General features: G+C 38.6%; 1 protein-coding gene across 1 annotated transcript in view; it reads right to left on the reverse strand.

Annotated features, from left to right (window-relative positions):
• WIPF3 (WAS/WASL interacting protein family member 3) overlaps positions 1-13343 on the reverse strand; it is a 36405-nt gene extending 23062 nt beyond the window's left edge. Inside the window, exons 1-2 of the mRNA XM_026843014.1 lie at positions 12834-13343; positions 121-253 (exon numbers count right to left, since the gene is read on the reverse strand). Of these exons, the coding sequence (XP_026698815.1) occupies positions 121-198 (78 nt within the window). The 5' untranslated portion in view covers positions 199-253; positions 12834-13343. The remainder of the gene's footprint in view (positions 1-120; positions 254-12833) is intronic.
• Between the last annotated feature and the right edge of the window lie 686 nt (positions 13344-14029).

A 14029-nucleotide genomic window follows, 5' to 3' on the forward strand; every position in this document is an offset into this window, starting at 1 on the left:
CAGCAAAACAAGCACCTGCCCCAGGTATTTGCTATGAATATTCACGCCAAAATTCTAAGGGGCTCTGGGCTGGCTACTATAGCCAAGCTTTTGCTAATGGAGATGAAAAGTCAATCTTACCAGAGGCGGTGGTGGAGGGGGCCCTCCAGAAGGTGGTGGAGGCGGTGGAGGAGGAGGTGGTGGCGGTGGCACAGGCATCCGTTAAGATTTCTAGCTTCACGCAGTTATGAAAAATATAGCCAAAGTCTATGTCCTTGAAGGAAAGGAAGGGAAGAGAGAGAGAAGAGTGTGAAAAATAAAAAGAAAAAAAAGAAGAAGAGGAACGTGTTTATACACTGTAAACTGAAGATCAGCCAGATTTCTAGCTCTCAGCAGACTGAAGACTTTTATACTGCACTGCTTCCAAAACTACAGTATGAACAGCCTCATTATAGTTATCTGACGACAACATTCATCTAAAGAGCAAGCTCACAGATCTGGACAAGTGCCATGAGTACCAAATGCATAGATGCCCTCCCATCCAGATTTAACTATTACGCCTTGCCTTAATCTAGCCCATAGCCCTGAAATGCAATTCTGCAGAGAACAAATCACAGTCAACCACACATAGACACTCCTGCTGGGACAAAAACTCTGTTGACTTTAAGCCAGAGTAAGCTAAGGACAAAGTAAGGAACTTTGTAAGGTTCACTGGACTTGCTCCAATGTTAAAAGGAAAGAAAAAAAAAAAGAAAAAAGAAAAAAAAAGATTGAATAATAAATGAAGATATAATCCTATTATAAATTAAAGCTTCTCTTACCAAATGACAGCATATAAGGACCAGATATTTCAAGTATTAATGTGTTTTTCCTGCCATTTTTAAATGTTAACTTTTCACAATTCTTTAGTAACACTCTGATGAGAAAGACTTATACCTTCCAACAAAAGCTATATACTTTTTTTTTTTAATTCTCTGCAGAATGACAGTGCATCACTTACCAATTTTCATCTTTAACTCAGACCCTGGCATGTCTGCCTCCCCTCTCAATCTGAAGTAATCACATTGTTTACTGTAAAGTTAACAAGCAACCCCTATATTTCATCAGTAAAACTGCAAATGAAAGTACTAGGCAGTGCCAAAGAGAGACCTCTGCAAGCCATACTTGATAACTTCTTTTATTTTGATAGTGACCCTCGGATAAATGCTCCAGATGAGGCTTTACATCTAGTTTTATGTCCATCATGTCATGGCTGTCTACTGAGACCCTTCACAACATCATGTGAAACAGTGTCAAAAGCCCTATAATAACACAAAATATGACATTCACTATTTCTGTCCTTTCTGTAAGGCTTTATCTCAGCAGGAAATTACATTGATTTGACACATTTGCTCTTTATACATCTCTGTAGATGATAATTTGTTTTCCTGTCTCCTCCAAGCATTTAGAATCATTATACTCATTTTGATGTTTTCCTAGAAACTGATGTTAAGTTGAAAGGACCACAATTCCCAAGCCCTATTTCTCTCACACCTCCCTTCTTTTTAAAAAACAGGCACTCCATACTTTTCCAGCTCTCTGAAATCTTTTGCTCAAGTATTTGAAGTATCACCTGTGTAAGCAGGAGGCATGAGACAGTTAAATCTGGAGAACTTCAGGAGGGAAAACAAGACAGAAATGAGGCAAGTTAAAGCCTTCAGGGGAATACTTAGCTGTTTTGTTAGGGATAGATTAGAAGAGGCAACAAAGTTAAAATGTATGTGCAGCCTTGTCCACTTCCTACCTAGTGTACATGAGCAATATTCAAGTAATATCTGAGTATCTTCATTCTGCTGTATCTTGTAAAATATTTTATGGGAGATTGATCAAAAATTAAACATACAGAGCCTCTGCAACACTTGTTTTCTCCCTTGGAAGATTGCTATAATATGTACAGGACTAGCATATCAAAGCATTGGATCTTCATCAGAAATTATTACAATTACTTTAATAATGGCTTAATGAAGCTTTCCAAGAAAGCCAGCATCACAGCATCTCCACCATTCCACCCTCATTGTTGCCCTATGCAAAAAGCTATTATCAGAAGATATCTTTTTTCCTCAATTAAGTAATTCAAAAACACGGACATAAGGAGAATGAGTCTTCCCTGCTAATAATATGTTTCGGGTTAGTATCTTCCTACCCTGCAATACAGGCCTTTTGTCTTCATTAAGGATTTAGATTGGGAAATATGTTCTTAGTCAAATTAGAAAAAAATACAACCCACGCTTCTGTGGCAGACCATGTGCACGGCAGCAGGAGGTAAAGCACACTGGAGGCGAGCAGCAGTGGGAGAAAGGAAATGGGAACTAGCTCTTGGTATTCAGAAGTCACAGTCTGAAATGCAATTACTTTCCTAGCTGCATCTCTCACCAGTCCCTGCACCCGCTCCTCCAAGTGATGCAGCCTAAGTTCCAGAACCAGAAACTGTGTGGCCATCTACAAATCAAAATTCAGTGCGGAGGAAGTGTTCACCATGTACCCCACTCCCCTATCCTGAATCCTCTTGTCTGGTGACAGAGAAGAGTGCATCTCAGGGGGCTATAACCCACAGCCCTCGAATGAAATACCAGAGATAGCCCTATAGCTTTTGTCTCAGGCTGTTTCAAACCCTCTACAGATGAACCATCTTTCAGAAGATTCTGTCTATGTGCCTTTCTTTGTCTCATCACAAATTCAGAGGCTCGATGTCCTGACCTTAGTGTGCTTTTGTGCACAGAGACAAATTCATGTTTTTTTCATACCAGTACTATTACAGTGTGAAGGTGATCACATCTAATCCCTACACAGTGAAGAACCATTTTCCACATAGGGGCTCTATTTGTTTAAGCGGACTTTGGAAGAAGTGCTGTCATTCATGCAAGCAGACAATGACAGCAAAGAAGGACTGTATGTAGATAAAGGTAGGCATCTTCAAACTTATAATAAAAGAAATTGGCTCTTAAAATGTAGCTATAACTGCACAATCTACATATTTTAATATGTAGAACTGGCTATGAGAACTTCTTTTGTATTACTGCACCTATCTCACTTACGTGGTTTGTATTTAAAGAAAAATATGGAGAAGACTGCAACACTGTCAGTATATCAACACGTTATTTGGAGGCCTCTATTCCTTGGTTAAAGGCTGTATTTCACTTGTCTCTTCCCCCTCACCCCCCTTAAGTTGCTAGTTAAAACATGGCAATTTCAGACAATAGCTTCAGAATGTGCCAGGCTTATGTATTTGCACATGACAAGCTAAATAAATTCTGAATTAAAACCAAAAAAGGATTATCACGTTGATCAGTTCTAGTGCCCATTAAGAGACAGACAAGAGGGAAATGCCACAAAGAATCCTTAAGGCACACGTGTCCTTTCTCCTCTCCTCTAAATATACATATTTATAACTGAAGAGAGGAGTCTGAACTAACCCCGAGGGACAGAAATAAAAACATACTGTTGAAAAAGTTGGCAATAGGTGAAGGGGAGAAGCCTGTGTGTTTAGCCTGTTTTCTCAGGCAAAAAGCAATGTAAATCTTCCCTTGACTTCCAACTCAGCCCAACAATTGCAGAGTTTATTGCAAAAAACAAAAAGGAAAAACCCAACCCCTGCCTTTTCTAGTCCACCTCCCTACCAAAGCAAGGTTGTACCTTTTTTTTTTTTAGGGCTTTCTGAAGTCTAATTTTAGGTGTCCCAAATAATGTGGCTTGTATTATTTCCCTTGGGAAGCTCTTTCACAGTCAAATAACTGTCATTGCTCAGATTGCCTGACACTCAGCCTAATTTCTCCTTTTCTTAGTTGATCCCATTTGCACTCCACTGCAGATCACTCTACCTTGTACCAAGCAGAAGTTTCTCTTACTCCCTGGCATCAGTTTTGTGAAATAGAAGAATTACAAATCAGAAATACATTTACAAGGAATAGTTATGCTTTTTGAGCTGTTTTACTTCTCACAAGTCATCCCATCAGTCAGTGAAAGTTATTATTGCTCTCTGAGCTCAAAATAATTGGTCTTTTTTTTGTTCTCTTGGTAAGGGTAATTCTAAAACTGGTAATTTCAGGTGTCACAGATTGTTCCTTACTTCTCACACTGCTTGCTTGAATAGTAGCTGAGTTTAAGAACCACAGTGAAGTTATCAATACAGAATTCAAGCTCCAAATTTCTTGAAGGCCCAAATAGTCTTCACCCAGACTTTCATTTTGAAGTGTCAGACAAGACAGTCGGTGCAGATCCTTCTTCTTCATGGACTGCTCTCAGTCCTGTGCTGAACTCATCTGTGGGAAACTCGATACTTCTGCCTAAGCTTTTATGTAGATTTGGTCTCACCTTGCCCAGCTAACAGATGTACACAAACTCTGATCCAAGTGCTTCCCAAAGGTCTCCTTCTAAAGTGTCACTGCCACAGTGCTGGGCTCACACCAAGACAAAGTCCTGCAGGGAGCACAGAGCCACACTAAGAAACAATGCGGGTTTTGGACAGCAGCTGACATGTCTCCTGCCACACTGACACTCAGCAGAACCACCACAGGTCTGTCTGCAAAGACTAATGCTAAAATGCCTTCACGCATCGTGGAAAGGGAAGGCATGAAACAACTGCACCTTCAATTTAGAACAATATCTAGAAGGGGAAAAGACAGAGGAAGAAGTCACAATTACTTAAATGCACATAATACGCATTTATACACAAAAATATTTCTTAACTAGTAGCTTTTTTTTTTTTTTTTAAATGGCTATAGTTCTTAGGTCTTTACGTGGTATAGTCATTAATACAAAACAACATGGTTAGAATTGAAAATGCAAACCTTTTAATCAATTTGGAGAAATGACTGCAAAATAACTGATACATTACCACTGGATTTGCAATTACTACAACTGCGTGCTCTGAAGTAGGTAATTCAGCTTTGGGAAACAGATATTTTTGCTTCAAAGTAAAGGCTGGGGTAGACATTTCAAAGGTGTGCAGGAAAGCTTATATAAAATACTGGTCTTGTTTTCTTGGTTAAAAACTGAAGAAAAAAAAGTAGACCACAAATTCAATTTTTAAATTTTAATCAGCTTTCATATAATCGAATATGATTTCCCCATTAACTATACTGTTCTGAGTTACAGCTTTTAAATCCTTGTATTTTAACAAAAAGCTAAAAGAATTTCAAAATTACACAGGAAAACCAAGCATCTGCTCACCTTTCAATATCTGAAAAGTAGACAATGAGCCTAATTGTGCCCCCATTTGCTCCTGTCAAACATCACTGAAGAACAGCTGAAATCACTGGTACAAGCACACCACAGATCTTTTAAAGACAGTACAAAACACACGTAGAGGCAGAGAAGATTAAAACCAGAGAAGAGTATATGTGTGTTACACAGATCAATTTTTCAGCTGTCACTATCACACAACTGGAAATGACCTGGAATAAGCTTCTGTTTGGAACAAACCAGTTTGGATTTTAATTATAACAGAATCAAACCACGTAATTTTTAAGCATCAGATGCTGCATTTCTTTCTACTGTTTTTATTGTGAATGACTTTTTGCGTTTAGAGAACAAAACAAGAATCAAGGTAGAGCCTCTGAGTATCCTCACAGTCTCTTTCTCCTCTGCAAAATAACCCTGTCCACAAAAAATCTTGATAGTCTCTGCTGTGTTTGGGAGATCTGAGTGCAGTGCAGAAGTGTTAAACTGTTATAAGCTTCTTTTACAGAAGAAAGACAAACACTCATATACATTAGCCATCTTACCATACATATTTTTAAATATTCACAGGTATATTTCTACAGCTGACTAAGAAAATTCTAGCCTTTCATCATTTCCACAGGCAGCCTGGATTGTATACAACTTGAGAGAAATTTCTGCTCTCAGTCACCATTTACATCACTGCAACTAAAGACAGAATCTGGCTTTTTCAATTCCATTGAAATAGACAAACCTTGAGGGCTCTTCCTCATTTAATAACAGATGAAACACTCTTAAGCAGCATTTGTCTGCACAGGGTCTGTGGGATTGTTTCACAGCATGTAACAGTATCCTGCATTTAAGCCAAGGAACATAAGTTCTCCTCAGCTTGGACTATTTCCACCAGGCTTGATCCAGCTAAGGGCTGCATCCCCTTTCTGCCTGAAAAAGCAGCATGACTCTTTATTTTGTCAGGAGCCTTGTAACACTGCACCAAACCGGCCAGGACTGACCTAGCATAGATAGCAGGAATCTGAAGATGCCTTGCTTCCATGTGTGCTGTGGGCAGATCTCTGCTGGGTTCCCTATGGTCCTGAGGCTAGAAATTAAAGTGTTATGTCTTGACAAACCTCCTGTCAGAGGCAAAGCTGCGCAGATGACTTCACGTCCCCATACATGACTATTTCAGGGTGTAGCTTCCTCTGCTCCATGGGGATCAGTCACAGAAGACTAACTGCTGTAAGGGAGCAGAATAAGAGAATTTGCCATCCTCTTTTAAATATTAAGAGAAAAGAACGACACATAAGAAGAAATATATTATGCCTACTGTAAGTTAAAGAGTCCAAAGACAAATGAGGTAAATTAGAAGCAATTAGGACTTGCACAAAGACGTAATTTTCCAAAGGAAAGCATTTATACAAAGGGTTTCCCTGAAATATACTGTATCATCCACACAAAGAAAGACATGGCCTATTTCACTGCCAGATATATAAACAATGGTGAATTTGATACACAGTCATTAGCAAAGTTAATCATTGGCCTAAGCTAAATAAAGAGCAGCTCAGTGAAAGTTCAAGGTCACTGCCACATTCTGAAGACAACTGTTTACTTTTATACTCCTTAAGAGTTTCAGTGTGAACAGCACTTGTGCTCTCTTAGTAGAGGCAATCCAATGTTTCAAGTTAACAACTGCAAGTTTTGTAGTCTCTGCAGAGAATGAAATTGTATGTTTTCACATAATTATAAATAATATATTTATAGTTATTCATATATTGTATGAATGATAGTAAATATAGATATTTGAAAAGTATACCTTTACATAGAATGACTTCCACCAAAGAAATTCCTCAATCTGTTTAATCAATTCCTCTAACAGACGAAAGTTTTGCTTTCCAGTTAAGTAGATAGCATCAAAATAGAAAACCCAAACATGGCAGTATTCAGCATCTTGCTTTTTTTATATTTGCTATACACAGCTCAACAAATGTCTGTTTTCAAATGCCAGTCAAATGAAAAAAATTTGCAAATGTGGGTATCGGAAGACTACAGGACTTTCAAAATCCATGTCTCAATCCTAAAATTTTCACTTTCAACCACATGATATTTCATCAGAGATCCTATTTTCACAGCTTTCCATTTTGAAAATATAAATTTCTAGAAACCTGTATGCGTGCCATGTCAGGCTGATATCTACCAGCTTAAGAAATACAGTCTAATACTGGCAATGCAAGGAAAATAAATCTGGCAATTCAACATGAGCCGTTCTTCCCTACAATAGAGTATCAGTATCATGCCCCAGCACGGGTTGTGGACACTGTATGCTGTAAGAATTGTCTTTCATAAGGGTTGTAAAATGTGTGATCTAGTCACTGGCAGAAATAAGCTTCCAGAGAAATCCTCACCGCAAAGGAAGAATGGGAAACTTTGATCTTGGTTTTCAGTGAAGTTGTGATTACTAAATTTCCCTTCCAAATCTATTTCCAGTGGTAAAAATGCTAGTCCTAATGTGCTGACAAATTCAACTACAACTTCTGAACATGCTTATACATTCTTACTTTCATGCTCTCATCTGTCAGTCCCGCTGAAACTGCTGCTCCATTTCAATTACATAGTTGATAATGTCATCTTAGATGTTCTTTACACCAGGGTAAGTCTTCCATAGTTCTAAGTAAAAGGTATATAAACCCCTCTGTTATTAAGGAAGCCTTGCTACACTACCATAATATCGCATTTTTAGTATTTTAACTCGTTCATTGTTCTGAAAAAATAAAATGCAAAGTGTTCTTATTGCCCCTTAAGTGTCATAGCTGATATATTTATAAAACTTCCTATGTGCATAAAAGTGTAAATATGCTTTCTTGTACAGAAAACTGTTAGATGCTTTCAAAGGCAATGGGCAAAATATCTGGCCCAACATATCCATTTACTCAGGACAACGATTTCACTTCGTACAATGAACAACAAATCACAAAGTCATTTGCAACTGCAACAAAAAAAATCCTTGACAAAAGGATGTTTTGATTTGTAGGCCTAGTTCTGAATTGCTAGTAAAACTAAGTTCTCCAAAGATACAATATGAGCTTTATTAAACTGAAGATTTATTAACTTTGACTTATTAGAGGACTTCAGTTGCAATTGTTTGTGAAAGTCATTATATTCAGAGAGGACAGTGTGATTGATACATACACATGGCATAAGCAATGAACACTAGGCTGCCTGCTGAAGAAGGATAGTAATCCTAGGGATTAACTGGCAATAGAAGATTTTTTTGAAGTTGTTGTCTATCATAGACACATGGGAAAAAATGTTATTTTCTACAATTTTCCTTCTTCAAACAAGCAGATTGGAATCAGCTACCAGAATCAGCTTCCAAAACCAGCGCAGCCAGTATCTGCTACCATCAGACCAAGCAGAGGAAAGATGAGGAGGACTTGTTCTTTTCCACCAACAGTGGTGTTTTGGACCCCAGCTTTCACTTAAACCAGTCTGGATCTGGCCCTTCTCCTTCTTTAATTCTATCTGTGAAAATTTATCTCCTTTTCTAGTGGTTTACGGGTCTCTCCATTCCCCCTCTCCACTTTCTTCTTTGTCTTTGCTCTTTTCACCATTCACCTCACCTGTTGCCTGCTGCTGACACAAGGCAAGGCAAACAGAGACAATTCATTTAAAAGGTGGAGTTGTCTGCCCTGGGGAAAGAAACACTGCATATGGAGCAAAAGTAAGTAGCTCTGCATGATGATACTAGAGGCTCAGCACTGGTTGCTAGTACTGAGAAAAACAAAGGAAATGCCAAACTAGGCTGATTCGGCTCGGAACAAAAAAGAAATGTGATTCTAGGAGGTACCAGGAGATATATCCTGACTAGAGCTGGTAAGTATTAGTGCCAGTGTACAAAGCCTCACATAATGGACAGCATACAAGACTGAAATTTTGGAGAAAAACAACCAGGTAAAGCCGTCTGGGCAGAGGAAAGCAGCAAAGCAACGACAGTACACACATTCTGCAGCTATACTGGCCTTTGCGGCTCCTGGTACAGCTTGTTCAGAGCAAGCTCAAGTATCCCCACATGGCACTGCATCATTTATCCTACTGTTAAGTCAATGTAAACTCATGATCACTTGATCCAAGAATATTTTGTACAATCCGCTTTTGCATAATTTCTTTGCTACTTAGTCATTTCAAGGCTAAAAAAGGCTTTCATTCTGCATTAAATGCCTTGTTGGACCCCACATCTGTCACTCACACAGTAAACTACAGAGATAGTCTCCACCCCCTCTGTCAATTTACTAATTTAGGAACTAAGCCATCCCTTGTTATTTTTTATGCTAATTTTTCCTTTGTTTTCAGTACAAGTGAGGTCAGTTCTTTATGGTTTAATTTTGAAGATACTCAAGCAAGTACAAGTTGCAGCAACACAAGTTAACATCACTTATGTGTGTTAAGCTGTTTGCACTCACACCACTGATCAATTAAAGCAACTTTCTGTCCAAATCCTAGGCAGAATTTGACAGGTATTTTTGCAGTGATTCATACATCCCCAAGAGGAGCAAACATTCCCTCTGAAAATAAGTTGCTAAAAAAAGCCTGTGTTTTCCTGATATGTACGCCTGGCTTGCCTTTTCTGCGCCTCATGATTTTCTTTATGTGTCTACTCAACCAACACAGCAGATCTCTAGACTTTGTACAGATATAGTGTTATTTTTCTTCCTTAGCATACAACAAAAGTGTAACTGACTTGGACACAAGCCCAAAACCTGCCGGGACTATTTTATATGCAGGCAGTAGTGCTGGTGCATATACATCTTTCAGTGCACAGAACTATGCCAGTTAGGAAAGCAAGAGGATACAAAGGAGGAACAAAAGATCCCAAGACCTTCCTTGTGGTCCAGTACCATATACTGCTCTTCTCTTTTTTCCTTTTTTGTTACTTATAATTGAGTAAAACATGATATAGTAACTAGAAAAAGTTAAATGGTACAGCAGTCATTTACAGACCTGTATATGGATCATGAAAGGGACCAACACAAAGGGGTTACTATCTCTAAACCTATTCATTCACTTTGTCATCTAGAAGGAAGCATTTTACCGCTATCTTACGAATCAAGCAGAAGCACTGTAATTTCTAGCCAACACGTTAATTTATCAAGGCAGACATTGCAGTTGCCAACAGTGTAAACAAAAGATATAGCATATCTGTTACACAGAAGCTGCAGAGCAGACACAGGAGGTACTTTTCTTAGACATCTCTAAGAGCAGTGTCAAGACTGAGCAAGCACTTTCATGCTGAATTTTCTGTTCTCATGTTTAGTGAACTTTATCTTGTGGGGGCCTTTGGTCCAGCTTTCCTCTGTTTTTCACTCTGTATTTTCACTTGTACTGTAGCTATAGCACAGCTGTTACATTGCTCTCCTCTGCCTGGGCTGGCTACAAAATTATACCATTCCCATCACAAAGGGTTACATATCTATTCATAACAGTGGTGAAGATGACACAGGGTCAATGCAAAGAAGAATCAGGCTCCCCATACATGATTTTATTTGAGAGAGATATATTTCTGGTAGTCTTAAGGAAATCCATTTCAGCTGTTGTCTGAATTAACCAAGGCATGAAAACACACTTTTCACAACTTACAAAAATTCTTTAGCTGTTTCACATACTTTTAAGGCAATCCAAAGGCAGCTTTACAGCTGTCACATGTGTAATACTGCATGAGTTCACTCGATGTTCAGAAGTCAAATTAAGGTGGGCATACTCAAAAGAATAAATTTTGTCTAAAAAGACTCTTTTTCTCTCCTATTTGGAAGCTCCCAAGACATTTCTTGTTTGTAAATACATCACTGTTTATATTGCCGTTCATCCTGGCTGTGAAGTCACTGGATAACCCCGAAGCAGAATGATCACAGATAAAAAAGCAACTGTGAAGTCCCACTACGGTTTTGCTACTATAAGCCAGTTTTCAGAAAGCTTCGGTCTTTCAAAAAGAGTAACTACTGTGTAGAAGAGCACAGACTAATTGAGGAAGATCTGTAAGAACAGTGGTAAAGGCATTCCAGAGAGCTATACCCCAAAACTACACAGCAGTCACTAGTAACCCAGTGTGAGTACTGAAGGCTTTCAGATGAAAGAATTTACTTGATATTATAGTTGATCATTATGTTTCTTGAGATATTGAGTTTACACATACTCTGAAGAAGCGAGGAATCTTTATTCTGGCACAACAGAGCCTAGTATCATTTTCCCAAAGCAATCATCTGCTTCAACTTTGCATCTTATTAGACCTTAAAATGAATGGCATAAAATATCCACATAATAATGCAGCTGATGCTCACACAGATCCAGGATCTGTAACTTACGGAAGTTAAAGGTAAGAGAGCTGAACTGAGCTAGTCTAGTCTTACCTACTTTCAATAACTGAACAGAGCTTGTCCCCGTCACTGAGCACAGAGAATAAAAGCTTTCACAGAAGCAGATGCTTCTGAAAAATCATGTAGTTCTTATAGGTGAGCTATGACTAACAAACATGCAAATAAATTTCATTACAATCTTTTCACCGCTCTGCTTCTCTTTGGAGCTAGAATATTTTAAAATATTAATATTAAACTATTCAATACTTAGTGTCAGTATTTATTTTAGATAGAATATAAAACAGTAAATCATGTTATTCAACTCTGAAGCTTTTAATGCCTATCTCTTAAAATATGTAAATATTTTCTATTTGTTATGACTAAGATACTGTTTTCAGTTCAAGGTCTTTTCAGAGGACAATGAATTTCCCAAAATACTGACCTCAGCAACCCAGAAAATTATTCTTTTTAAGTATTATATAAAGAGCATCTATTACAATCTATGCTATGTTCTGTTAAGATATTCAGCAAACACTACTGACTTTTATGGTGTGATTACTGAGATGTGACACTGCTATGTTTTGATTTACTGTTTAAAAGAAAGTTACCTAAATACTTTCTGCAAATTCAGATTTAGTAGTCATTGCGTACACAATCCTAGCATGGCCCTTCCTGATGTACTGCAGTAACAGAAATTGAGATGTGACAAGATCTTTATTTATATTTCCTTTTGGAGGTACCGATAGGGAGAGAGGAAAAAGGAGGGAGTTGCTTTGTATTATGCTATATGATTTGAGAAATACAGCCATGTGTTGCTTTTTCCGGGGCAGTACAATCACAGAATCAGAATCTTAAGTGCACCTCAATCATTTTCAGGAAGAGACTCAAACCAGCAGTGACTTGAGCACTGCAGCTAATGAATTAAGTTTTGCAACTGCCCCTAAGCAACCAAATTCTGTATGCAAAGCTGTTCAAACTATTTATACACCCTTGTCTTCACAGAATGTATACCCTTGATTTTTTTTAAAAAAATATCAAGTTTCATACTTAGCTGGTACAGGCAACTGGCACTTTTGTGCAATTTTATATGCCACCTAGCCTTTATAAGATGTTGTAGATAACACTTAAAAATATTTAGTAACATCAAGAGGGGTTGCATGTTGGTTGCTAAGCCCCATTCCTTGACTAGGATCTTCTACAGGCAAAGAATCAACTCTCACACAATTTCTTTCTGGTTATGAGACTAACCCACATTTTGTCATCATCATGTACAGCAAAACATCCACAGCATTCTATCAGTGAAACAAAACACACACAAACCTCTTTAAGGGTCCCACACAGAGCTTCTTGTATGTTACCTTGTACACGGAAGCTGGTAACTGATGGCAAAGCACTCAATCTTTCCACCTCACGCTGGGTAATGTCTCTTTACGAGCCGTGGGTGGCAGCAGTGTCCACACCGCCTGCACATTCCAGCCAGGACACTGTTTTGGGTCACAGGTCCACACAGCGAACAGGAACCATCCTCACGCACACAAACCTATAAAGCGCCCCAGCTCGGACTGCCATCATGGAATAAAGCTGTATTCATTTCCTTGATCATCTTCCTTGGGTCTCGTCTTTCAGTACAAAGGATGCAATCCAAAGACTTTATTAATGAATATACAAACACACATTCTTAAATAAACAGGAGTTTATGCTGCATATACAGATGGAGAAACAGAAAATACTGACTGAATCAGGAAGCAGTTTAACAATTCGGTTCATGCAGAACGCATAACAGGTGTCACTGTTGTCACAATTTCAGCAATATTTCACTCGCTGAACCAGCAGAAGCACTTTCAAATTTTAGCCCATAAATCCAGACTGTCCCAAGACAATTCTGCGTTGAAACTGTCAACCTTTGTATCTCACTGTCTTCCCTCCTAAATCAGATTTTGCTACCTTTCAGAAAACTACCTTAGTAATATTCCACTTTCAGTAACAAACCAAAAAAATTAAAAGTCATGCTGGCCTACTGTGTCCTTCCTACTCCTAGAACTGAACTTTGTGACCGACACAAACACACCCTTCCTCCACTCCTCCCTGCACAGGCTGTGACATAACCTACTGCTGCTATGCCTTTTGCAAACTCCAAGCATATCCTAAGAATAAATAACAAAAGCCCTTCTAGCTACCCTCTACCAAGATATTTCCTGTCGCTCTGTATTAGTGCAAGCAGGCTGATGCATGTCACAGATTTTAGCCTCATTTTTACCCCTGCTAATTACTGAACTTTTAAGAGCTTCCTTCCAACACTTCTCCAGCATTGCCTCTGATAACAGGGGATAAGTATTTCATACGCAGTAGCTCTGACTGCTACTCACCCCCCTTTTTTCTCAGCAGACCTATCCCAGCCATCTATTTCAAGGGCAAAAACTAGGAAAAAAGTTCTTCCTATCCACCATCGCCTGAGAACAGCCCGTCTTCCTTTCCTTGGAAAAACAGAAGAGCAGCAGCACTACGCAAAT

The sequence above is a fragment of the Athene cunicularia genome, assembly GCF_003259725.1.
Source record: "Athene cunicularia isolate RWA chromosome 2 unlocalized genomic scaffold, athCun1 chr2_part1, whole genome shotgun sequence".
NCBI classification, from domain to species: Eukaryota; Metazoa; Chordata; class Aves; order Strigiformes; family Strigidae; genus Athene; species Athene cunicularia.